At 40.0% G+C, this 27,726-nt stretch overlaps 1 protein-coding gene and 1 long non-coding RNA gene across 11 annotated transcripts in view; one reads left to right on the top strand and one right to left on the bottom strand.

Annotated features, from left to right (window-relative positions):
* The window catches only part of LOC307094425, a 59,088-nt gene extending 35,918 nt beyond the window's left edge, over positions 1-23,170 (bottom strand). For 8 of the 9 annotated variants that reach the window (XR_013813064.1, XR_013813065.1, XR_013813066.1 and 5 more), the window contains exons 1-2: positions 23,039-23,170; positions 17,325-17,465 (exon numbers count right to left, since the gene is read on the bottom strand). This is a non-coding gene — a long non-coding RNA (uncharacterized lncRNA). The other variant, XR_013813072.1, reaches the window with a different exon arrangement.
* A 121-nt stretch (positions 23,171-23,291) lies between these two features.
* PITPNB (phosphatidylinositol transfer protein beta) overlaps positions 23,292-27,726 on the top strand; it is a 60,032-nt gene continuing 55,597 nt past the window's right edge. For both annotated transcript variants that reach the window (XM_079762784.1, XM_079762785.1), the window contains exon 1: positions 23,292-23,394. In XM_079762784.1, the coding sequence (XP_079618910.1) occupies positions 23,375-23,394 (20 nt within the window). In that variant the 5' untranslated portion in view covers positions 23,292-23,374. The remainder of the gene's footprint in view (positions 23,395-27,726) is intronic.

The following is a 27,726-nucleotide window of genomic DNA, read 5'->3' as shown; positions in this document are numbered from 1 at the left end:
AAAGAAGTCTCCACCCAGAAAAAGCCCACCAAAAGTCCTTTAAAAGCGCTGACTCCTGTCACTGGGTGCTGGAGCCATCTAGGCTTAGCCACCCTGTGTGCGGATGATAGAATAAATTCGTGATCCCTCACCATTCTGGCCTCGTGTGTTCCTCCTTCAGTGACCTAATGATCAGACCTAACACTATGATGCTAGTGCATGGTGTACGTTAGGAACTAGTAATAACCACTGAGCTGGTGACCAATCCAAGAAGGTAGCAAAACAGCAAACCAGAGAGAAAAGAAGAAAGGGAATAAGAATTGTCAGAAATTAAACAAGAAGACAATATAGAAGATCAACAAGGGCAAGGTTTGCCAAAAAGACAAAATGCACTAATTGTTGGGAAGGTTGATTGTGTGTGTGTGTGTGTGTGTGTGTGTGAAAGAGCGAGAGAGAGGGGGGGGAGGGGGGGTAGCTAAAGATGCAGCAAAGATTAAAAAAGAAGAAAATATTATGCCCATATATGCAAAAATGCAAAATAAGACCTAATATGGTGTTGGCATACAAACATTGTTGAGGTATTTAGAAATGCAGGGAATGCTGGATCTCAGCTGAAGGAGAGTGGTACATTTCAGGGAGGGAAGCTATGGTATTAGAATCATGAGTGTTCTATAAGTAACTACATATTACTCAACTTGTTCACAGATATAAGCTATTTCATAATCAATTGGAAAATGAATAAGTGGCCTAGAGAGCCCCAAGAGCCCTGACTCCCTGTCCTCTCTCCCCCAACAGGCAGCCCTCCCTGAACTGCATGTTGCATGGGATGGCCCAGGTTCCTCCCCTACACACCGGGAGCCCACATTAACAGGGCATATCATTGCCCATCTCACTATCCACAGCACAGAGCTGTGACCCCAATGCCCAGGGCTTTCCTCAAAGTCATGGCCCTCTGACTAAGGGTCAGATATGGACCCCAGAAATAAAAGCATTTTGCTTGTATCAGGGTAAAGAAGTCGAGGTGGGGGATTTTAGTGGCATAGATGGGACACACGGGTACTCGCCCATGTTCCCAGCCTCCGCGTGTATTTAGTCACCGTGATGTGACTAAATACGGCAGCCCAGCCCGGGCTCTGCCAACTGAGACAGGGGCTGGGTTGGTTAAGTGCGGGGTAACTGAGACAGATGCAGGGCGGGTGTGGGGGTAAGAACAACATTAAAAAGTATAAATGAAAAGTATCATTAGCAACTATACAGAAATAAATTCGATTATATAAACTTTTAGGATAAAATTATTAAAAGTTCTGGTGGAAGAAAGAAAACGTAAAGAAACCAAAGCCCATAAAACTGAAATGGTAATCACAATTCCTTGCCCATTATCCAACTCTCCAAAATTACAGGCCCACATGGTTTTACATGTATTTCACCAAACTTACAAGATCAGCTAATCTCTATCTTTTAAAATTGTTTAAGAAAATAAAAAAAATTCAAATCATTTCATGATATTTTTCTTAATTCTAAGATTAATAATGTAAAAAAAAATAGGCCCATTTCATTTATTAACCTAGACAAAAATCCTAAAAAAAAAATATTGGCCCTTCAATCCCTGTATTTTTAAAACTAAGAAAACACAGATTGAATGTGGATCTAGTGTTAGTTACTGGGCGGAGCTCTGGCCCTAAGGGGCATCTATAAACACATTTATATATGGAAAACTAGTAAGTGTTAAATTATGGAGAACGTTACTTCCCTGAGAACTGGAGTGGTTGAATTCTATGGTTTACACTGTAACTACACAAGAAGCAAATCTATTATACTCCTATTACAAGCACAATGAAATATGTATATCAATGTAAAGGAAATTCCAAGCAGTTCTACCATTTCTTAAGAAACAATAGAAGAACTATATCCTGTATTACTGTTAAAGTAGAAATCGACTGTAGTACAATAATCCATAGAGCAAATCTAAGGATGCAAGGTTAGCACAGAGCTTTGCAAGAATTTATGAGCACAACAGTGCAGTCCCTATTACCTTAGGAAACACAATTTATGTTCTCTATTACTGCTAAAGAATTTGCATAGCCAATTGTGGAATACATGTTGTGTTAGATGCTTCCCTGGAAGGAGAGAATGGCCCTTAATGAAGATTTGGTTATGTGCTTGAGGACCTCAACTGATAGCTAATACAAAAGACATATAAGCAGGACTGCTCTGAGCTACTACAGCTGCTTTTTAGTGTTAATATTCTAATGTTTTATTTATAGTCACTTTGTTTTTAATCTCAGAATTTCTGGACAGGGATCACAACTTGGTACTTTTCTCAATTTAAAGCCTTTCTTCAACTTTCCCAGAGTATGCATGCTTACAGCCTCTAATAACACTAAATAATGGCAAACAGCAGGAAACTGACAGGCTAATGCTGTATCCACTCCAGCAAATGAGGCCAAAACATCTGGGTCCAAATACATTAAAGGACATGTAGGCATTAAAAAAACAGTTTGTCTCTCAAATGAATTTACATCCAATCTCAAAATATTTGTTAAACGTATAGTAATTGTGCATTTGGGCTCTAGGGAACAATAACATTCTTAAAAATATCAATATTCTCAATATACTTATATTAAATAAAAAGTTTTAAAATTCTTAAATAACTTTAGATCCCAACAGAACTCAGAGTTTACCCTTCTAAATAATTGGGACCGGTAAATGCAGGTAAATGAATTTGATTTCTAATCTGCCCAGCAGCATTTGGCCAAAGTCTGTTTTGTTTTTTTATCGAGTTACTAGAGGCCCGATGCACGAAATTTGTGCAAGGGGCTCCAAGGGCCGAGGCAGTAGCCCTAGCTGCCGCCCTGGCCCTCGCAGCAGCAGCCCCGGAAGGATGTCCGGTCTAATTAGCATATTATGCTTTTATTATTATAGAAGATACAGAGCTTTCTGAAGTGCAGCTGTTTTCTTTTGAGCCAAAAATACAAAAAGAAGTAGTTCTTATTTATTTCAAAAGTCATTCATTCCATAAATATTAGCTGAGGGTTTGTTGTGATATATAACATATTCCCAATAAAAGATAAATAAGCAGAAAGTTAAAGTAGGTGTTAAAAAGTCCATAAAAGCTGATGCACTTCCCTTAATGAGATATCATTCTCTCCTATATTACACACTATTCACACAGCTTGAAGAGGGAGAATGCCAATTAATATGCCCCCCCCCCCCCCCCCCAAGAATTGCCTCGGCCCAGGCCTGAGGGATGAGACAGCACACAGAAGCAGTGGTGTTTTATGTGGAAGAACCTACTCTCCTGGCTACAGCTGATTAGGCCAGAGAAGGGCAACAAACCCTGTGGGGGGTCAGACCTTTAGGAAAAGTCCCTGCAATCATATTCCTTTTCTCCTGAACCCAACCCAGGGAATCCTGACTAGATCAGTTCTTTGCAGCTGAAGTGAAAGCCAAAAGGTAACGATGAAAACTGAGGTCAGTGGGACGAGCATTGGGTATGTGCAATCAGCACTACAGAGGTGCAGAAACTGTGAGTGAGCAGAGGAAGCCAGCAGTAGAGAAAGGTGAAAAGAACAGATGCAAAGGCCCCTTGAGAGAAACCAAGGAAGTCCCTGATGTAGACAAGTTTCAGGCCACTCTACAGTTCCATGTTCAGTTACTGGCCACTTGGGATAACTTAAATGAGACTTTTTTCCCTTTTGATTTAATGGCTGAATCTATGGTATAAAAGAAGTTAGAACTGGAGCAGGGAGGAAGGCTACAGAGTCAGGTAAACAGAGGACACAAATGACAGCAAATGAATAAAGAAAGATATTTGTATACTAGAGGCCCGGTGCATGAAATTTGTGCATGGGTAGGGCCCCTAAGCCTGGCCGGCAATAAGGGCTGATTGGGGCCTTCCAGCTGCCAGTTGGGGCCTTCCTTCCCCTGGGTCAATGAACCCAAAATCAATCTGAAAACTAGGTGTAAGTTCAATTAAAATTCTGAGTTTTTCATAACATTTAACAAGATCATCTTAAAGTTCACATGGCAATGCAATGGACTCAGAATAGCCATGACAATATGAGCAGGGGAGAAGGGCATGTACAGGGAGGGAGAGTACTGTTCTGCCAGATAATGAGACTAATTAATAAGAATCTGTGCAGGATGCCTTAGGCAATTCATGCTCTCATGCCCCTTCCCTGCCCTCCTCTACTCACAGGGCTGGATGTCAGGAGCTACACTTCCCCCGATCCTGCCAGCAGATTTCTGGTTAGATTCTCAATGAAAGACACTCATATAATGAAGGCAGAAGTACACTTTTGCACCTTTGTCAAGGATTGGCAAATACCTGATGGACTTCAGCAGATAGATGTGAGATTTTGCAGCATCCTTTGGGTGTTTTCTGTACATCAACCAGCCTAACTATTGGTGACAACTGATTATTTCCAGAGATTTTCTGTAGTTTCTGCACCTTCCTGATTTCCTGAAAGTTAGTGGCAAATATGAGAAGTAGCAGTCACTTCCTGAACCTTTATCCCTCTAGGCCTGCTACTGCTTTTGTAAACACCCAATTCTCCAGACTAAATCTGCTCTTGCTTGAAATACTTAAAAGAGGTTTGTTTTCCTGACAAGACTCTGGCTGAATGAAAAATAATGGTTAATAAGATAGTGTGGTAATGATTAGTACAGAAATGAAAGAGAAAGCTCAGAATTAGACTCATGATATGGAATCTTGATATTATAGAAGTGAAAACTGCAGATCAGTTTCTTAGTTAACAGATCAATAGTTCATATATCAAAATATGAACTAGTTAATAATACTGCTATAACCCATTTCATAATATATACCCATCAAAAAATAAATAAACTGGATCCCTACTTCTACCCATATACAAAAATCAATTTCAGGTGAATTAAAGCCTTAAATGTGAAAATAACTTTTATAAGTTTTATAGAAGAACTAGAGGCCCGGTGCACAAAATTCATGCACGGGGGGGAGGGGGGACGGTTCCCCTCAGCCCAGCCTGCACCCTCTCCAATCTGGGACCCCTCGGAGTATGTCCAACTACCGACAGTCAGATATCCCTCTCACAATCCGGGAGTGCTGGCTCCTAAATGCTCACCTGCCTGCCTGCCTGATCTCCCCAACTGCCTCTGCCTGCCAGCCTGGTCGCCCCTCACTGCCCCCCTCTGCCGACCTGGTCGCCCCTCACTGCCCCCCTCTGCCGGCCTGGTTGCCCTTCACTGTTCCCCCTCTGTCGACCTGGTCGCCCCTCACTGCCCCCTTCTGCCGGCCTGGTTGTCCCCAACTCCCCCCCCCCCCCACCCCGCCCCCGCCGGCCTGGTCGCCCTGCGCAGCCTGCTGTTCTGTCATTTGGTCATCCCTCACTAACCCCCCCTGCTGGCCTGGTCGCCCCACTCAGCCTGCTATTCAGTCGTTTGGTCGTCCCTCACTAACCCACCTACTGGCCTGGTCGCCCCATGCAGCCTGCTGTTCGGTTGTTACTGTGAGGGTGTCCAAACCAATTTGCATATTACCCTTTTATTAGTATAGATATTTTTATAATTTCAAAGAAAATATTTCTTAAGTAAGACACAAAAAAATCATAAATCAGAAAGGAAATTCACCTCTGCATATCAAAAAGCATCTTAAACTCTCTTCCCCTCTTGGCCCTCCCAAAACATTCAGAACAAAAGCCTGAGGTGGTTCTGAGCAAGGCAGGTATCAAACAAGGGGGAGGAACACAGTGGCCCAGGGAGATAACAGTTCCCTCAGGGAGGAGAGCCTCCTAGAGGGGTGCGGAAGGAAGTGCCGGATGTCAGAGCACAGGCTGGCTGAGGAGGACCACCACCTGGAGTGGGGACAGTGGCCCCACGTGGTGTTCTGGGCCTGAGTGGCGGGGGGGGGGGGGGGTGAATGTCCATCCAGGACAGAGGTTAATATTAAGGATAATGCGAGTAAGGTTTCTCATTGTTGGAAATGGAGTTGCAAATATAGAAAGGTAGAACGAACCCAAATAGTATTGGATTAGAATTGGAAGTATTGATGTAAACTCATGGCTTACATTTACCAATTGATGGGTCCACTGACTGATAGACATACAGATTTATTCCCTACCTCTGATTGGGAGAGCCTGGCAGCAGCAACACCTAACACTCAGATTTTGGCTTCTAAATACTAGTCTCCATTAAAAGAAACCAGGGCTCCTTGGAAAATAGCTGACTCCAGGGGTGGAACATTTTGTGTAGTAGAACCTTAAAAAGTGCACAAAGAATGATTGGGACATGTCAAAAGTGCACAGATGACAACTTAAAGGGGCTACCACTGGCCAGATCAGGTATAATTTCAATATCAAAATAAATAATGCTAGAAACAAATTATACTGCATTGAATAAATAAGGAAATCATAAATCCATACTGATATTTCAAAAAATGAATAGACAAAGTTCGATGAGGAACAAGATAGTTTCGATCTGTGGAAAAAATTTTAAAGGTTTTCCATGTTACTTTTTTAAAGATATATATTTTTATTGATTTCAGAAGGAAGGTAGAGGGAAAGAGAGATAGAAACATCAATGATGAGAGAGAATCATTGATTGGCTGCCTCTTGCATACCCCCTTCTGGGGATGGAGCCTGCAACCTGGGTACGTGCCCTTAATTGGACCCAGGACCCTTCATTCCACAGGCGGATGCTCTATCCACTGAGCTAAGCTGGCCCAGGCTCCATGTTACTCTTTATCATGTTCATGCTCTCCTTATCTTCCAGAAAATATTAAGTATACTTATACTTGCTGTCTTAGTGTCCTCATTTCTTTAATCCTATCATCTGTGCCTTATCAGTTTTGGAAGAATTTTCTCCTCAGTAAAGGTTATTATTTTCCTACTTTGCATCCCTGGTAGCTACTGCTGGACACTGTAACTTTTACATTGTAGGGTGTGGGACTTTTAAGGGGAGGGTATTCCTTTAAACATTTTTGTGCTTTGTTCTGGGACATGGTTACTTGGAAACATCTGATCCTTTCGGGGCTTGCTTTTAAGCTTTGTTAGGTTTGGACCTAAGCAGCCTACAGTCCAAGGCTAATTCAGCTCTACCACTGAGGTGACTGCATTCTGAGAATCTATTCAATGCCTGTATTACCATGAAGTTTCTCCACTCTGGCTGGTGAAAACATGACCTATTCTCATACATGTGAGCTCCACACATTGTTCTGCCTGCTCATTGTGGTGCTTCTACCCCGTCTCAGGTAGTTTCCTCACCAATGTGCTCAAGACTTGAGAACTCTTGGTAGATCTCCAGAGTTCTATGTAGCTCTCTCCTCTCTAGGACTCTGTCCTGTGAATTCTAGTCACGTTGACCTCCCCAAATCCTCAACCTCAACTCACAGAGACCATTGAGCTTGTATGAGTTCCCCTTCACTGTGGTGAGATCTTGCAATAAGTTGGGGCAATCATGGGGCTCACCTCATTTGAGAGATCAATATCTAGCACTGCTTAGCATCCAATGTCTCAAAACTACTGTTTCCCATATTCTGTCAGATTTTCATTTTTGTTTAAGAGCTTAGGGGAAGTCTGGACCCTGTTATTCCAAGGTGGCTGGAAGTGATGTGGAAAATAGAATATTTACATTGTTTCAAAGTACCTCTCCACAAAATATTTACCTATTACAAAGAGAAAAACCTAGAGAAGCCTGGCAAACATCATTTTAACAAAACGACCAAAATAAACATAATTAGAAATAGGACAAATTGGAATCGTGTGCCATTTTATAATGAAGGTCCTTATTGGTTACACAGAGAAGATCACAGCATTTACTTTTGTGATATTCCTGCCAAAGATGTACAACCTGAATCTAATCATGAGGAAACATCAAACTCAAACTGAAAGACATTCTACAACACCACTGGTCTGTGAACTGTATAAACATTTTGGCAAGTAATTTGAGAACAACTATGTAAGATGTTTATTCCTTGTGACTCAGCAATTTAACTCATAAATACATATTCTAGAAAAACACATACATGTGTACAAGAAGAGACCTATTGGAATGTGCATATGGTATTATTACAGCAAAATGTTAAAATCAACTTAAATACCCACCAAGAAGAGAATAATGAAATGTATAGTGATGAAAAAAGAATGAACTAGAGCTATACATAGCAACATGGATAAACCTCATCAACAATGATGAGTAAAAATAATCTATTACAGATATGCATGGGAATTATAACAGCAAATTTACAGGGCAAGTAAGAGGAAAGAATACAATGTAGGAAGAATATACCAGCAGTTTCAACTGTCTTTGTAATGTTTTATTTCCTAGGATAGATGGTAGACATGAATTTTCATTATGTTATTTCCTTTCCTTTATGTCTGAAACGTTTTTACTGAAAAATGTTAAGTATCTAAGTTGGAAAAAATTCCATCCAAATTGGTTAAAATAAAAATATTGCTAAAACATGTTTTCTGAAAAATGTACTCATAAGGAAACTCTATGCAGGCAATCCTATATAATAAAAGCCTAATATGCAAATCGACCAAACGGCAGAACAACCGGTCACTATGAGGCACACTGACCACCAGAGGGCAGCCGCTCAACGCAGGAGCTGCCCCAGCCCGCAGGCCCCAGGCCAGCCAAGGGGAGTGCCAGTGGGGGGCCCCCTGATTGCCCCACCGGTTGCCCTGCAGATCGGCCCTGATCGTCAGCCAGGTCTAGGGACCCTACCTGTGCACGAATTTCATGCACCGGGCCTCTAGTATCAGATAAACTTTTACTGCATTGACAATTTCCAAAACATTTGACTAACTTTGACAGTATAGCAAAACCTATCAATTTCATCTGGAATCTGACCAAACTGATAATTCATCCAGATCTGAATAACTGATAAAGCTTTAATACATCTTGAAAGACTGCGTAAGAAGGCTATCAACCAGCATTGATGAGCAACAATAATAGGCTATTTGCCACATAGTTGCAAAGAGCTACACATATTCAGCAAAAAAATTAACTAACCAACAAAAAAATTATATTTTTAATTGGGAGTCATGCACACATAGCAGATGAGGTATAGGATAAGGGTTTAAAGTTTCCTGTCAGAGGTAATAGGGTAGAGGTGTTTCTTTCTTAGCCTTTGGGCAAAACCAACTGTTTGAAAAATAAAAAATTCATTTAGGTTGGCTATGTGGGCTAAAGAATGCTGACTTGGATTTTAATGAGAAAACATATAAATGAAGCCATTTCAAAATGAAGGTAAAAATACCTTGCAGGCCTTGATTCTTGTGAGCCTTTGGAATGTTTGAACTAGGCAAAATAACCTTTGGAATGGGCCAAACTAACACTATATTCCAAACAACTGTTTGCAGACATCCTGACTAAGAGGACTGAAATTTAAGGACATTCCTTAGAATCAGCACCACCATATATAGCTAAAAAATAGCTTATTAGCTAACACCTATAAAAATCGCTTCCTTCTATTAATTACTTCCCTTCCCTTTCTCATAAAAACCCCTTGCCAAATTGGGACATAATTTGGGTTTCTGCCTTAATCTATGCCCCTGGATTACAATTTTTTATGATATCAAATAAATGCTTGTTGCTGCTCACTTTGGCTTTTTAAGTTTTTAAGTTAATTTTAATCTTTTTAAAAAAATCAGTAAAAGTGCTTATTTGTGCAGGGTTCTAAAAATGCCAACGACTTCACAACTGATTGAATAGATGCCAGATTGCTTTCTGAGATCATCCCAATTCCCAACCCCCATTCCTATTTAGATCCCAACACATATAGAATTACTTATGGGACTTTTCAAACTTTTACAATTCACAGAAGGATGTTGACGTTTCTATAGAAGGATATGTTTTTGATACATCTTCCTGGCCACAAAAGAGCATTTGGCACTTTTTGAAGAATAAGTTGCAAACAATGGCTTTTTTTTCTTTGAAAATCTATAATCAAAGAATTCTTTTGAAAGAAAACCCACATGCATTAAGATTTGCAAAATGCTTTCCACAAATCATTAAAAACCCATTTGGATATGTTTATCAATTTGGATATTCTTGTTAAGATAATGCATGCTGAAATACATATACATACATATTCTTCAGCTTCCAAAAGGTTTTGAGATGTTCTAAATGAAAGTACAGAATAAAATCCATAATAACGAAAATAAGAATCAAGTAATGTGGAGGACAAAGAAAGAAAATAAGTGAGGTGCATTCACTGGAGGGTTTTATCACATTGTGGTCTGTGATCATTCACACAGCGTCTGCCTTAGTCTTCTCCCAAGGGCTCCTCTAAGTAGGATGGAATAGAGCAGTATGGCGCTCTTGTCACTGAGAAACTCTTTCAGTCAATACCCATGACAGGTGACATCCACTCTCTGTACCCAGAGTCTTGGCCTGTGGCCCACACCCTGCTCTTTCAGGAGGCTTCCACCCACCACCCCTGACACCAAGGAATGATCAAGTGAATCTTCCCACACAAAAAGCCAGGGCTCTCTTCCTCTTTGCTCTATTAACTTTTTTTTTTTTTTTTTTTAACAACTAAGAAGGCTCTGGGATGACGTCCAGAAAAGAAATGTGCAGAGTACCTGAATCCTTCAGACCACAAACTAGTTACTAAGCCACTGAGAGAAGGCTCACCCGAGGCAAGTTCTGCTGTTCCCAGCAGTGCACTCAGCACTAGACGTTTGTCATAAACTTCAGGATCAAAAGGTTACTGGGCGCACTCCTCCTAGAAGCATGCCGGTGCCTTTCCCTTCCCGCTCTTCTTCTGGTTCAGTCTTGCGTCTCCTAAACTCTAAGGGACCCCACAGAGACTGGCAACCAGGGCAGCAATGGGCAGCAGCAGCCCATCCCAGGCTAACCCCCCTGAAGCTATCGCCAAAGCCCCCTTTATTGTGACTTCTCAGTGAGCCAAAGCAGCCCCACCTAGGCTCTCTCCTGTTGCTTCTTCTATCCTAAGCCCTTCCTTGTTTCATTGTCTCCAGCTTTAATAAGTGTACTCTCGAGAGAGAGAAAGAGAGAGATACCAAACATTTCCCACTTATTATTTTCTGTTCTGGCTTTTCCCTCTCTCCCTTGCTGTGCTCTGAACTCCAGGCAGAGGATTTTATGTTCATTGTAGAATGAATTGATAAAGGGAAATGGTGGAACTGAGAGGTCTTTCTGTTAATGTGACTCATAAACTTTAATGGTTTATTATCCTGAAAGAAATCTAATTACCACAGCTCTAATATCTTGCTAATCTTGTATTAAAAAGTTTTTTAAAGGGCAAAATGACAATGAATAGTATCTCTACTTTCCATTTTCTGAAAATTTGGCTAAACATTAAAATTATATCATGAAAGTAAAATTTTTAACTCATTAGGATTAGAATATGATTAACAGATAAACAAATATTTCCCTACTTTTTTTCCAGATAAGCTTAGACTCCCTCTTTCAGAGCATTTTATTATAGAATAATTTGCCAATCAGAACATTCAACATGACTTAAGGAAATACCAGGATGTTCTAAATTTCTTAATTTGAGAAGCACTCTGGCCTTAGCCGGTTTGGCTCATGGATAGAGCGGTGGCTGGCGGACTGAAGAGTCCCAGATTCGCTTCCTGCCAAGGGCACATGCCCAGGTTTCGGGCTAGATCCCCAGTAGGGGGCGTGCAGGAGGAGGTAATCAATGATTCTCTTTCATCATTGATGTTTCTCTCTCTCCCTCTCCCTTCCTCTCTGAAATCAATAAAGAAATATATACATTTAAAAAAAATGAAAATGGTGAGAAGCACTATGAATTCACTGACCGTCTCCACAGTTCACAGAAAGTAGATCTTACTTAAATTGAGAATTTTTACTCAACTGATCATGAAAAGGACATAATATTTCCCTATGAACTAATAATCTACTCCTTTTTGTGAATCATATTATGTTTATAAATGCATACATGGAAAAATAAAATATAACCAAATCAAAACAATATTACCTTAATCCTATCTTCATCAACTAATTTTATTCAATTCTATTACTGTAATTATGCCTGAAAAATGACAATGAAAGCTATTGTTTTTCTGTAATACTCCTCTAGCACAATCAAGCACCACGTGGTGGTTCCAAAGGTTGGATTTATCATAACTAAATGATAGACATATGCATTTCTGTCCATATTCCCTAACGGTAAAGAATAAGAATCTAAATTTGGAATTATTTCTAGGTTTCGTTTTTAACACAATAAAATGGCCCATAGAATTGGCACCTTTTATAAGTACCTAACAGAAAAACTTCTCATTTTGAAGAGGATATTTCTAAACATTCCAAGTTTTGAATCACGAATATCCAGACTCCTTAAAGAGGAAAACCAAAAACATTGAAGCGTTAACCCCCAGTACCTCTGAATGTGACCTTTTTGGAAATAGCATCTTTGCAGAAGTAAGAAGGTTAAGATGAGGTCATCAAGGTGGGATCTAATCCAACATGACTGGTGTCACAGAAGGAAGATGACATGAAGAGATACAGGGAAATGCCATGTGAGGATGGAGGAGTAGGATAAGGCACCTATAAATCAAGGAACACCAAAGATTGCCAGCAAACTATAAGGAAGAATTCCCCCAGAGGTTTCAGAGGGAGCATGGCCTTGCTGACACCCTAATTTGGGGCTTTATTCCTAAGTATTTTATTCTTTTTGATATTACTATAAATAGAATTATGTTCTCGATATTATTTTGGTTTGTTCATTGCAAGGAATAGAAATACAACTGATTTTTGTATACTAATCTTACATCCTGCAATCTTGTTGAACTTATTAGTTCTTTTTTTTGGTGTGTATTCTTTAGGGTTTTCCATAGTCAAGACCATGACATTTGGAAATAGAGATAGTTTTACCTTTTCCTTTCCAATCTGGATGCCTTTTATTTCTTTTTCTTGCCTAACTGTACTGACAAGAACCTCCAGTACAATGTTGAATAGAAGAGGGGAAAGGGGCATTCTTATCTTGCTCATGATCTTAGAGAGAAATCACTCAGTCTTTCACATTAAGGATGATGCTGGCTGTGGATTTTTCTTAGATGCCCTTTATCACATTGAGGAAGTTCCCTTCTATTCCCAGTTGGTAGAGTAATATTTATCATCAAGGGTGTTGTTCAGGTCTTTATTTGTATATTTTAGGAAAGTCATAAAGTTGTCTTCCTATAACTTTAAAACATTTGCATTAACTTCATTCCTAGGTATTTTTCTATTGCTATTGAAAACGAGAATGTCTCTTCCAGTATATTTTCAAGGTTGTCAGTGTTTGTATACACATGAACAGTACAGATTTGTGTATTATTTGAAGAAAACACACTTTCAACTGTACAACTTAACAGTAATTTGATTTCAAACCTAGATTAAAAATGATTGGATTCAAAAGAATTTTACATTTGCATTCAAAGCAAGTTTAGAGTTTTAGTCTTGTTCTGTATAAAAGTATTCTCATCACAAAATTCATCCAGTGCTAACTGTATAGTCTATTAATAATACTAGGAAGAAGCAAAGGACCAAATAAAACTAAAAGTCAGAACTAGATATCTTTTCTTCAATGATGGTCTTTTGAGGTTAAAAGTAATCAAATAGAAGAGAATGCTTACATCAATATCTGTTTGAAGAAACAACTTTAAAAGTGAGCATGTTAAAACTATCACTTTTTAAAACATGCAATGGACTTAATTAATAGAGAGAAAGAAGAGCTCAGTTGTTTCTCCTGTATGAAAGCGATACTAATAAAAATATTTCAATAAAGATCTATCTTTAGATAAGTTAATACCGGCTGCTTAAAGGTAATACTAACATTTAATCTAAAAACATTTTCATCTTATACTAGACTCACTACAGACTAGTCACAGAAATGAGGAGTTAAAATTCCAACTGAAAAAAATCGTAACACATGAAATAATAAAGACATGTCATATAAGAAGTTCACTGTTCATATACAACAGCAACAATTTTACTATGTACCAATTTTTATAAGGTAGGACATGTTTGTATTGGCTATGATTTTGTATTATCAACAATAAAAGATATAGCTTTTTTTCCCTTCTCTTCTTTCCTTGCCCAATTTTGTTTTGTTTTTATTTTATAGGCGTGCCATAAAGATGCTCCAGTGTTGCAATATTAGAACAAGGTACTAGTTTTGCAATCAGGCTCAATGATTGATAGATTCTTAACCACGTTAATTTTATGGCAAATATTTCAAAATTTGACAGTTTCAAAATAGTATATATTTTAGAATCTCTCTCCTGCCACTGCTTAATGTTAGAAGAAGTGAATTGTAAGAAAAATTAGAGAAACCAGAAAATGATATTTATTATGAATGGCAAGGAAAGGGGAACTCCAAAGTCACTATACTACTCTAAATTTAACAGAATGCTCCCTCTAGCACCAAGTCTTATCTCTAATACTTAATATGTGAGAAGATTCTAGCAAGTGAAAACAAAATGCAATTACATTTTATTGCAAGAAATTTAGAAACATATTTTTAACAAAGTTAGCTATTCAAAAGTGTTACCTTAGGCTGTCTCTTAATAGCTCCTTTTCACAAGTGTGAAATTTAATGAAGGCAGCAGCATCTATAAGCCACACCAAAATGGTATCTTAATTACTAGCTGTATTTACTTAGGCAAGAACAGATTAAATGGAAAGAGAAATTAGTTTTACAAATGGCATCATACATCTTTATGTTACACCCCCCTCCATCAAGTCACAGATGGTTATGTCTCTTGAACTTCCTAATAACGTAGGCAATTTTCTTTTCCTTGGGCACACCCAAATTCATCACTTTTCTAAATTATATATTATTTTTGAATCATTTACAAGAACTGAAGCTGTTTATCGTAATACTTTAACATGAAATGGACCTTTCCCTTAATGGGCTCTATATGAATATGAAACAAGATTTATTGAAACTACTGGTCTTATAAGTTTGCAGTGTACTCATTACATACAGTTTGGAGGAATACCTCCACCTGACCTAACTCTAAGTAAGGGTTTCTACTTCCAAATCTAACAGCTAAAGCCTGGGGTAAAGTCATGGCTAATGTTACTTAAGCCTGTCACCTAATTCATGTCTTAAAATAGGGACTTATGAGGACCTATGTAAGACTGCTCTCCTCAGATGAGTGTCGATAAAACTCATGCATTAAAAAGAGCCCAGAGATGTTGCTTCTAATAATGGCCAAGTAACTTATATTAGAACAATAATTCCACATATAACCCCTGTAATATCTGGACAAAATACTTTTAAAAACACCAAACAAACAAACAAACAAACAAACAAAAAACAACAACAAACCCACACAACTATCTAAAAGTACTGGAAAGCATCAAAACCAGCAAGATATTGCACTGGAGGATTGAGCACTGGGATGAGGTTCTTGGTTTTCTACTTTGGGCAGGCCAAGAGGCCAGTACTCAGAAAATCTATAGTTTTACTTTCTCATCTCAGAGGAAAAGATTTCAGAACAAATGTAGCAGCTGGTGAGGAGGAAAATACTACAAAGAAGAGAACAAGGAGCATCCCCAAATTGTTTATAAACACTGCCCCAATCTCTGGTTAACCCATAAAGTACATATGTAAAGAGCAGATTCTAAGTAGTCCAGATAAGGCTAAAAGGACCAAACAAAAATTTCAACTGCTATCCACTGTGGAGGACATAAAAAGTTTACAATTCCAGTTCAGCCAATCTAATGGCCTGATTTTTTAAAAAGGAAAATAAAAAAGCAATATACCTAGGAGAAACAACAGAATCCAAAGTCTTTACAATACATCACTCACAATAACTAAGATACAATCCAAAGGTACTTTAAGAAGGTGTGGACCACACTGAGACATTCAATGGAAGCTGACCCTGAGAGGACTCCAGATGTTAGAGTTTACATACAAGGAATTTAAGCAGCTATTACTACTATGTTCAAGGACATTAAGGAGAATATACTTGCAAGGAATAAAAAGATAAACTCAGTAGAGAAATTGAAACAATATAAAAGATATAAATGGACACTTTAAATTTGAAAATTACAATGTCTGAAATAAAAGCTTCACTGGATGGGTTAACTGCAATTTGAAGAGAATAAAATAATATATGAAACTTGAAGCAACATCAATAAAAATTTGACAATACTTAGAAAAATATATTTTAAAAAGTGAACAGAGCCTCAGGCACTTGGGGGACAACATGAAGTATATAATATATATGTAACTGATTCCTAGTAGGAGAGAAAATGCAAAAAAAAAACAACAAACAAAACCCTGAAAAAACGAAGGATGGCCCCAAACTGATTCAATATCGCTAAAGTCATAAACCTCAGCAAACAACAAGAAAGATAAACATGAAGGAAAATATGCCTAGGCACAGCCATAATGAAGGATAAAATTGATAAAAACCAAAATTAAAGGAAAAAAATCTTGAAGGCAGCCAGAGGCGAGGCAAAACCAAACCAAACCAAACCAACAACAAAAAACCCACATTACATACAAGGGAATAATGAATGATTCGAAATGTCTGCTGACTTCTCATCAGAAACAACAAAGGCCAGAAGAAACAATGGAACAACATATTAAAGTTCTAAAAGAATAAAAGAAAAAAAAATCCAAAATACCTTATCCAGTAAAAAATATCCCTTAAGAGTTAAGGTGAAATAAAGAAAAATTTACATCAAACAAAAAACTAAAAAATTCATTTTTAGCAGATGTACAAGAAATGTTAAAAGAAGATCATTAGGCAGGAGACAGAGGATACCAAATGAAAACAGATACTTACAAAGAAATAAACAGGATCATAAATGGTAAATAAGACTGACTTTCCATTCATTTCATTAAAATACATGACTGTATAAGCAAAAATTATAACCTTGTATAATGGAGTTAATCCTGTTTCTACACGTATTATGTATAGCAGGGGTGGGGAACCTTTTTTTCTGCCAAGGGCCATTTCGACAATTATAACTTCATTGGAGGGCCACACAAAATTATCAACTTAAAAATTAGCCTGCTATATTTGGTCAAACATTTAATTAACTCACCCCTAATATGTTGGCAGGGTCAGACCAAATGATTTCGCTGGCTGGATGTCCCCCCCCCCGCCCCCCGCCATGATTTTTAGCAACTATATCATAATGAACAGAGGACTAAAGTAAATGAACCCATATGGCTGAAAGTTTCTTATATTTTATGTGCTGTGGTACATAAAATTTAAATCTAAGTAGATTATGAAAAATTAAGTTTATACATTTTAATTCCTCAAGTACCAACTTTTAAAAATATGAAGAGAGCCCTGGTGTTGCTCAGTGATTAGAGCTTCAGACCAAAAACCAAAGGATCACCAGTTCAATTCCCATTCAAGGGCACGTACCTGGGTTGCGGGTTTGGTCCCCAGCCCGTCGGGGTGCATGTGGGAGGCTATCAATTGATGTCTCTCTCTCACATGGATCACTGTCTCTCTTTCTGTCTTTCTATGTCCTTCTCCCTCCTGCTTCCATGCCTTCCATTCTTCCTAAAAATCAATGGGAAAAAAATCCTTGGGTGAGGATTAAAAACAATTTTTTTAATAAAAATAAAAATATATGATGAGAAAGAGTTAATAAGCATAAACAGAAGAACAAAATCTAAGGTGATAAATATCCACTATATCAATAATTATATTAACTGTTAGTGGATTAAACATTCCAAAATGCAGAGGTTGTCCAATGGGTATAAAAGCATTACTCATGCTGTCCATGAGAAATACACTTTAAATAGACACAAAATAGGCAGAATGTAAATGGATGGAAAGATGTGCCATTAAAAAATACATAAGTATGACTAAGATTAATGAATTGGTTATATTAAAATCAAATAATGTAGACTTCAAGATAAGAAATAACTAGAGATAAAGAGAAACATTTCATAATTATAACGCCTTCAATTCACCAGGAAGATGCAGCAATCATAATGTGTATCCGTACACAGTAAACCCTTGATTTTGTGGACCTCAGACCTCGATTTAACGGATTTCATATTTAATGGACAAAATTTCCAGTCTATATGTCATATGTGAAAATTAACACCCTGATAATTTTAAAATGCTTTTAACCAAGATTTGCTTATAACTAAATTAACAGGGTTTTTTTTGTTTTGTTATTAATTCAGTTATTTTTAACCAATTTTAGTGAGTAGGCCATATGTTGGAAAAACCAATGTCGTAATTTCACCAACATAAATAAATTTTACATATCTATAACTATAGTCTACATATTTAAGTCCAAGAGTCAATGCTTATAAACAATGTTCAGGGAATGATTAGCATGTGATCACACCACATCTCTCTCAACACGTGGCATGACTTTCTGCAGCAGTTTTAACACGTGCCGGCCGATGTTCCCAGGTACACTAAGCCACATCCCAGCCATAGGCATTTGTTTATTCACAGTGACTGGGAAATGCATTTATTTGCTGGACCTATTCAGCATAAATTTAAAATTATAGTAATATGTATAGAAAATTTTTCTGTGAAATTAAACTTTTCATAAATACTTAATTTTAATTACACAAACATGTCTACATTAAGTATAAACAGGTAAACTAATTTGTCAATTTTTAACATACACATTTGGAAAATCTACTTTATTATATAATGGACTTTCAGCTTTAACAGACACCCCCTGGCCTGAATTAACCCATTATATGGAGGTTTTACTGGATTAACAATTAAAAATTGAAATTTTAAAAATAACGAGAGCATCCAAAAACATAAAATGCTTATAAATACATTTAACAAAAACATATTTCTAAGCATTTTATGTTTCAGATCTCTATACTGAAAAATATAAAACACTGTCAAGAGATAGTAAAGAAAAAGAACTGAATTTTCATGGATTCGAAACCTCATCATTAAATTGTCAATTCTCCCCAAATTGATTAATTCAATCCAAACCCATCCAAAAGCCCAGCAGGCTTGATTTTGTAGCAATTGTCAAACTCTTTCTAAAGGAACTGAAAACCTAATTAAAACAGCAAAAAGTAAAAAACTTCTAAGAAGAAAATGTAGGAGAAAAATCTTTGCAATTTTGGAGTAAAAAAAAATATTTCATAGCTAGGACACAAAAAACATAAGGTTTAAAAAAAACTGACATATTGAATTTCATCAAAATGCTTTTGTTCTTTAAAAAGCCACCATTAGCCCTAGCCAGTGTTGCTCAGTGGTTAGGGAGATGGCCCAAGCACCAAGGGTTCGCTTTCTGGTCAAGGGCCCATACTTGGGTTGCAGGTTCCTCCCAGGCCCCAATTGGGGCGTGTTGGGGAGGCAACCAATCTCAATCTCTCCCAGTATCTATCTATCTATCTATCTATCTATCTATCTATCTATCTTTCCTCCCTCCCTACCTCCGTTGTACCTTCCCTCCCTCCATTTCTACTCTAGAAAAATCAATGGAAAAAATATCCTTGGGTGAGGTTTAACAACAATAATAACAACAAGAACACCATTAAGTAAACAATACATTAAATTATGTGTATCAATAAACTCATATCCAGAATATACTTTAAAATCTTACAACTCAAGACAAAAATAACCCAATTATAAAATGGATAAATAATATAAAAAATACAGATGGATAAGTAATATAGAAAAATATAGATGATAAGCCCCTACACTGGTCCTGGCAATGATTTTTTGTTTGACACCAAAAGCAAAGGCATCAAAAGCAAGAACAAGTAGGACTATTTAAACTAAAAAGCTTCTGCACAGAAAATATTTGCAAATCATATCTGGTAGAGGGTTAATTTCCAAAATATATAAAGAACTCATACAACTCAGTAGAAAAAAAGAGAAACAATCTGATTAAAAATGGGCAGAGGACCTGAGCAGACATATTCCCAAAGATGCATACAGATGACCAACAGGTACATGGAAAGGTGCTCAGCATCCCTAATCATTAGGGAAATGCAAATCCAAACCACAATGAGCTATCACCTCATGTGGGGAGCCGCCTATTGTCTTCACTAGCAGAGAGGTGTGGACAAGGAGCCCGGAATGCTGGTGACCCTTGAGCCCTGGCAAAGGTCAGAGTTATGCACAGTTTAGTTGAGACAATGGTAGCTGAAGCAACTTCCCGACCAGATGGTCATGTAAATCCTTACTGATAAGACAGTGTGTTACTGGAAATTGCCTGCCAAAGGGCTATAGGCATATCCCAAACTGAATATTATATCTTACTATTTAATTATATCTTACTGTTCTGCTCTCTGAAAGCTGTATGCTTTTAAATGATTGCCATTCACTGAACACCTCCCAGATAATGTGTATGATGGGTGCTTTATACACTTAATATCTTTTATTCCTCACAACAAATATAAACTGGTTGTTACTTTCTTAATCCATCCTTGTAGTTTTCAATTGAGTGTATTTTTTTTAATCCTCAAAGAGAAACATCGATGTAAGAGAAAAACATTGAAAGAAAAAAGAAAAAGAAAAACATTGATCAGTTGCCCCTCCATGAGAGCCTCAAATGGGGATCCAACCCACAGCCTTCTGGTGTACGGGAGGACACTCCAACTGAGTACCTGGCCAGGGCTCAATTGTTTTATTATGAATCTTTAGATGGGAAAGGAAGACAATGTCCATACTGTTATGCTATACCCAGCACACCATCTCTTCATTCATTTGAGTAATATGAGCAGATACTGTGCTATGCAGACAATGGAATCAGTGAACACTTGTGGGAAGACTTAGAAAGTTACAGAAATGTTCTGCAGGGTCCTAATTTTTCTTTTTTTAAAAATATATTTTATTGATTTTTTACAGAGAGGAAGGGAGAGGGATAGAAAGCTAGAAACATCGATGAGAGAGAAACATCGACCAGCTGCCTCCTGCACACCCCCTACCGGGGATGTGTCTGCAACCAATGTACATGCCCTTGACCTGAATCGAACCTGGGACCTTTCAGTCCGCAGGCCGATGCTCTATCGGTTTCAGCCCTAATTTTTCTTAATCTTTGATAAAGCATGTCAACCACAAACTTATCCATGTTTTTAAGGCTAGTTATATTTTCAGCCTGCATAACATTTAGGGAGGAACTATAACATAAAATGACTACTTATAAGTTTGGTAATTAATATCATCTCCTTGGACTTTAAATAACATCTCCAAACTCTAATATACAGGGGCATAGTATTAAAATCTGCTGTTAATCTCCTTTCCATAGCTAAGATCAATTATCCTCTTATATAATAAAAGCCTAATATGCTGTGTCTGACCGTTCATTCCACGGTTCAACCAGTTGCTATTATGTGCACTGACCACCAGGGGGCAGACACTCCGACTGGTAGGTTAGCTTGCTGCTGAGGTCTGGCCAATCCCGGACTGGGCAAGACAGGCAGAACACGGACATAACCTGGACCAATCCTGGCACCAGCTGGTTTTGCCCCATCCCTGCAGGCCAGGCTGAGGGACCCCACGGGTGCACAAATCTGTGCACCTGGCCTCTAGTATGCTATAAAGATGGTCTGCATGCCTCGACTTTTTATTTTTATCTAGAAAAAAGTCAGGGCAGTGGCAAGACCAAGACACTGGCGTTTTAAAAACCTGGAGTTGAAACCCGGTTCTATAAAAAAGCTAGCTGAGTGATTTTTGCACAAGTCACTTAACTTGGCTTTCTGATCCCCCTTCCCCCCCCCCCCCCGCCCCCTTTCTAAAGCATGCTAAAATACCTATCTCATAATGATGTCCTAAGGGTGAAATGAGATAAGATACCTTCATTACCTAGAACAGTACTTGGCATGTAACACGTGCCCAATCAGTTGAAGCTATTCCGTTTCTAAGGTCCCTGAAAGTAAGCGCGCGTTTCCTGGAAACCTTGCCAGGAACTAGCATAGTGCTTCGCACATCACAGAAACTCAGTGAATCCGGGGGCTGCCTTAGAAGGAAGTTTCCAGCTTTTTGGTAAATATTCCACTACTTTTTTTTTTTTTTTTGGAGGCAGCCCTAATTCCATAGGTGTGCCCCAGTATCAGATACAACATATAGGTTTCTGTAGCAGTGTCTTAATGACATTTTTTATTCTTTTAATCATCTTTTTAAGGGCTTCCCCTGGTTCTTAGAAGACGATTCAAATTCTTGACTGTGGCCTGGTGATCCGTTTAGTCCCAGCTTATTTCCCTCCCCCCCTCACTTCGGATGTTCCAGCCACACCTGACCTCTATCTGCGCCTCAAATACTCGAGGCTTATTTCAGCCTCAGGGTTTCCTTTCCTCTGAAGGGAGTGCCTCTCCCTGTCTTCACAGGTTGAGCTATTTATAAATTAAGCTCCAAAGCTGCCTCCTGAGTGTCCTTCCCTTGATTGCTCTGCCTCCGCCATTCCTCTTAATTTTATTCACAGAATAGCACTTAGCGCCCAATTCTCTCGTTTCTAAGTGAGAACGGGAACTCTTGTCTATTTCGTTTCTAGAAGTTTCCCCCTAGAACTGTCCTGGCATAGAGTATGGAGTAAGAGAGTGACCCCCTGGGCTACAACTCATCCTAAGGTCCACCTTTGGGCTTTTCAGGCTGGAGCCTGGGGGTGTGTGTGGGGGGGGGGGGCGGGGAGTGGGGGGCATTCACTGTGACTGCACTAACGTCTTCCCAGGACAGGTCCCTTTCCCGGGTCTTCAGGCCGAGCACCTCTTTTCCCCACGGGGGGGGGGGGGGGGGGGGGACGGACTCGGTTGGAAGCACCTCCTGTCGAGTCACAGCAGCTGTGGGGTTGTGGGTTCCAGGGCAGGGGTGAAATCTGGGCGTCGGGGAGCGCGTGTGGCCACCGCTGTGGGCCCTAGCGCGCTGAGGAATGGTCGGACGGCGGCACTCACGAGGCTTCGGGAAGACGCCCGCGAGCCCTGAGCCAGGTGACCCTCTTCCCGCGGAATCTGACGGGGCCTCTGAGGGGAGCGGAACGCGGCGCCGGCGGCGGCCTCGCGAACCCGTCAGAAGTCCTTCACGTTTACTTCGAAAGCGAAATGTCTGTCAAAAAGGCGGACCTCCTCTCACAAAAGGCGAGGGAGTTTAGTCCTTAGTCACCAGAACGCGGCTTCCAGGGAACCAACTGGTACACTCACCGGAAAGCAGCCGCCCCGAGGGAACTTGACTGGGAAGGAGGAGCCTTTGGGAGATGACGAGCGGCCGCCGCGCGCGGGGCTCGCGCAGCCGCAGTAGAAGGCGCACGCCCTCCCGCCGGCCGCGCAGCCGCAGTGGAGGCCTCGTGCGCGCAGGGTGGGGCGCGGAACGGGGGCGGAGCTAGCCCGTCTCCCGCGCTGACGCGACGGCTCTCGGCGGAAGGGCGTGGACGCGCAGGCTCAGTGATCAGGAAGGCGGGGCCGCGCAGGCGTCGTGAGCGGCGGCAGCGGCGGCGGTGGAGGTGGTAGCGGCAGCAGCTGTCTGGGGGTTCCAGGAAGATGGTGCTGATTAAGGAATTGTGAGTGGGTCCGTGGGCGGGATCGCGGCTCCCGGGGGGGTCGTGGTGGGAGGTTCATTGATGGAGAAGTAGGTGGAATACTCCTGAGAAGGAGCGAGGCTGGGGCTGGCCGCTCCCTTCGCGTTCCCCTTCCCCCCCCCCGCCCGGCCCGCGCCCCCGGCCCACCCGAGGCCCCTCCACGGCGCTTCCCCAGGGTCCTCCTCCGGGCGTTACTGCGGCAACAATGCTGCCCTCTCTCCCGGGGTTAGAGGCGGCTGCGTCCCGATCGGATCGCGTGGCTCGGGAAGGCGCGGCCGGGGAGTTTCCGCTGGGACCCGTCTTCCCCACCAATCCCCTACCCCCAGGCCCGCGGGTGGGGGACCGAGGGTGGGAGAGACGGGGTGGGTTTGACTGTGATTTGTCGCCTTGGGTGGAGCCTGCCTGTAACCGGCGGGAGATCGGCTTGTCGGGTGAGGGCAGCACGGGTGTGTCTGAACTCGAGGTGGTGGGACCTAGGCGCCCTGAAGTTCCTGCAGGAGCCGGGAAAGCCTGCGCTCCCCCGGGCCGCTCGGTTGACTTGACAGCATTGACTTGACAGCAAAGCCCATCAGTCTCAGTTCCCTTGTCTTTTGAGGTGGGGTGACACTCTAGGCTCCGCCCACCTCACCGGGTTGAAGTGAGGCGTTCACACGTGGTCTGTCAAATAGAAGGGTTTCCCAGGTGCATTTAGACCAGCGAAGTGATTTTGTTGGAAAGTCAGGCGTTTCCCACCCGCCAGGACTGAATATCACAGGAAATCTGGTTGGCAGTGATTGTTGGGCTATCCACAGCTGGTTCATTTCGTCATCATCCCTTGGGCAACTAGGGATTTCGAGTTATGGCCCTTTTCGGGTTTTCAAATGCTCCTTCCGTTCTACATTTTTTTAAAATGAAACTTTTGGTTGAATTTAACCATCTCCAAGGCACCTTATTCTTATTTTAGTGTTAGTTCCGAAACTTTTCTTTAAAAAGGAAGCGACTCATTTCGCTTCTCTGCTTAAAACCCTCAAAAGATTCCATATCTCACTGAGAATCAAAGCCCACGCCTGTACAATAGCCTGGGGGTGGGGTGGTCTTATGCTATTGTCTTTTCTGTGCTGATTTTATTTACTAACTTATCCCAAGCTCACATGCTTCCTTGCTGTTCTTGCCTTTCTGCTTGCTGGTCCCTCGTTTGAAGTGTTCATTCTGCATCTCACTAACTCTCCCCCGCCCCCACTTCCTTCAGGTCTTTTCTTAAATACTGTATCACCTTCTTAGGGAATCCCTCTCTGAAGACCTAATTGTAACCCCCACCTTTTGGTATCTGTTTTCCCTGCTCTATTGTTCTCCCACAGCAGTTATTACCATCTACCATGCAACACAATTATTTTTTTTTCTGTTTTACTGTGTATTCTCTTACCACATGTAAGCTCCATGAATTTGTCTTGCTCGCTCCCATATCTCTAGATCTTAGACTAGTCCCTGGCATGTAGTACATGCTCAGTAAATATTTGTTAAATAAATTAATAAAAAATTATAACTTTAGTCAGTAATAGGGATCCTGAGAAAAGACACATTTCAGTTAAAGCTTATTTATAGTATTGAACTTTGGATTTATAGGAAAGTTTTCTTCCAGGTTCTTTGTACAGTGTATCATGCAAGTGTTATCTCATTTATTACTCTGACATCTTTGTAATGTAGGTAGGTGGCAGATATTAAGGCAGATTGAGGATATGAGACAGAAGGAAATGGACTTGGCTCAAGCCAAGTAAGTTGCAGAACTGATTTTAGATCACAGGAGTAATCATATTTCTTTTATTAGAGTTATTTCCTCCCTCCTAAAATGTGAATTAAGTGCTTAGTAGATTCTGCTGACAGTTATGTGAGGAGTGTCAAGCTCACTTATGAAAAACAGTTCCCATTGGTAAGTTATACACTATGCTTTTTGTGAGCCATTACTTTCATTATAAAAATTTGAATGCACTGAGGTAACAAATGTCAAAATGTGCCCAAAGTATAATATTTCCTAACAATTTATAAATTACCATTTCTTGATATTCACTCCTCACATATGTCTCCCCTAGAATGTATTTCCTCCTAGACTTTTTGAAGATAGAGACTGTTTCTTATTTTTTAAGTATTCCCAGCATCAACACAGCATCTAGTCTGGCACACTGTAAGTACTCAGTGTTGTTGAATGAAAACAATTATTCTTAGTATTTGCAAGTCAGCTTTCTAAAATTGTTTTTGGTTAGGAGCAATAAATAGGTCATTCCTATATGAAGATGTTGGTAAATTGTAAAATGCTTTGGCAAATGTTTGTTGTCTTTAAAAATGCCATCTATTTTTGACATGAATTAAAAGGTTAGAAATAACTTTTCAGGGTGGGAAGTTCACTTCAAGTTGTTACTTAAGCAAATAGATGAATTTGCCATTAGAATAAAATCTTGGTTTTAAAGAACTAGTTGCTAGTTCCATTTGGGAAATTATTTTCATGAAAATTTTTAGAGAAGTTTAAAAATTTTTAAATACAGACATACCTCAGAGATATTGTGGGTTTGGTTCTACACCAGTGCAATAAAGTGAATTTCGTAGTGAAGCTAATCACGAACTTTTTGGTCTCCCAGTGTACATAAACGTTATGTATTATGGCAGTTTGCTAAGTGTACAATAGCATTATGTCTAAAAAAGGTACAAGTCTTAATTAAAAATATTGGTACAAATTGTTAACCATCATCTCAGCCTATTGGAAAAATGGTGCCAGTAAACTTGCTCAACACAGGATTTCTACAAACCTTCAATTTGTAAAAAAAAAAAAAAAGAAAAAGAAAAAGGCATTATCTGTGAAGCATAATAAAACTAGGTATGCCTGTTCAGGTTCCCCCACTATCCGAAAGTAGAGCATTCCTATGAAACCTTTTGTTAGCTGAAATGGCATAAAACAAAGAAGCAGTTACCATTAATTAATACAGTTGACTCTTGGAACAATGCACAGGCTTGGGGACCCCAACGCCCCCCCCCCCCCCTAGTTAAAAATGTGTATAAATTTTGACTCCCCTAAAACTTAGTTGTCCCTTGGTACCCACAGAGGATCCCAAAAATCCACTGGTGCTAGGTCCCCTATATAAAATGGCATAGATCAATGCATACAATGGGTCCTCTGCTTGCAACCACGGATTGAAACAGTACAGGTATTTATTGGAAAAGATCTGCATCCCTGCACAGTTCAAACCCATGTTGTTCAAGGGTCAGCTGTATCTGAAAAAATTTTGATTATTCCCATATTCCCCTAAACACCTACAAAATCATTAAATATGCTTAATTGCATCCAGTTTTACACTAAGTGTGATACCTGGACGATCTCTCAGGCTTTTCTGATACCTCAGGATAGTCTTGCTAACTGATGCACAAAATAAATCGAGATAAAGCACTGATGCTCAGACACAGTTCAAAGCTGTGGCAGCTTGATGCTGAAATCCTGAGTGTGGTTCCCTGGGAAGGAGCTTGGTAGGGCCACTCTTGATGCCCCCCCTCACCCCCCCCCCCATCCCGGTTGCATGCTGCCTCTGTGACAGTTCTACAAAACAAATGCTGAATATTATTTTCACTTTTCTCCTTTATTTGTGATTGTGAAAATCCTCTGTGTATTTCTTTCAGTTAGCAAAAATAGGTTCTAACATAGGTCTTTCCTAAAAGTGAAGTGGCGAACGAACTTTCAAAATGTGGGGGATATCTGTACTGCTTTTAGACTAGTAATCAAAAATCAAGACCTGTCCCTTCTCTCTCTTACTTTTTAGTAAGTAAATCTTGAAGAGGTTACTTGACTCATCATTCATTCAGAATGTCTTAATCAGTCACTTTCATTTCGTGAAATGAGTTTTCCTAGAAGTGTTGTTATATAAAAATATGGATCTTCCTGCTAAAATCACTCAGGGGTTGTTTGGCTTTGTGAAACTTCAGGGAAGTCTTTAACTCTTTCCTTTGTATTCCTTCCTTCCATTTCCTCTGCAGCCCATCATCTTGGTTCAGGCCTTTGTAAGGCCTTGCTCAGCCTCCCAAAAGATGGCTCTCCCCACACTCCTGCTTCTCAACATTTTAACCACCTACCGATGACTTCTTCAGGTTAGCTGTAGTTATGTCTCACCTTTTTAAACAACCTCCCATTATATTGCAGGCTCTGATAATATTCTCCCAACCTGTATCTTGTCTGTTTCCTCCTATATTTTTCAAAATACACTCCCAGCCTATAACCTAGTCTTCCCCCTGACCACTGCACCCCCTCTGCCCCAGTTTTTTTTTTTCTGTTACTGAGGCAGTGAGCAAATTAGTGTG

The sequence above is a fragment of the Cnephaeus nilssonii genome (genome assembly GCF_951640355.1).
Source record: "Cnephaeus nilssonii genome assembly, chromosome: 22".
Taxonomy (NCBI): Eukaryota; Metazoa; Chordata; class Mammalia; order Chiroptera; family Vespertilionidae; genus Cnephaeus; species Cnephaeus nilssonii.
This window is presented reverse-complemented; position numbering and strand designations above follow the sequence as displayed.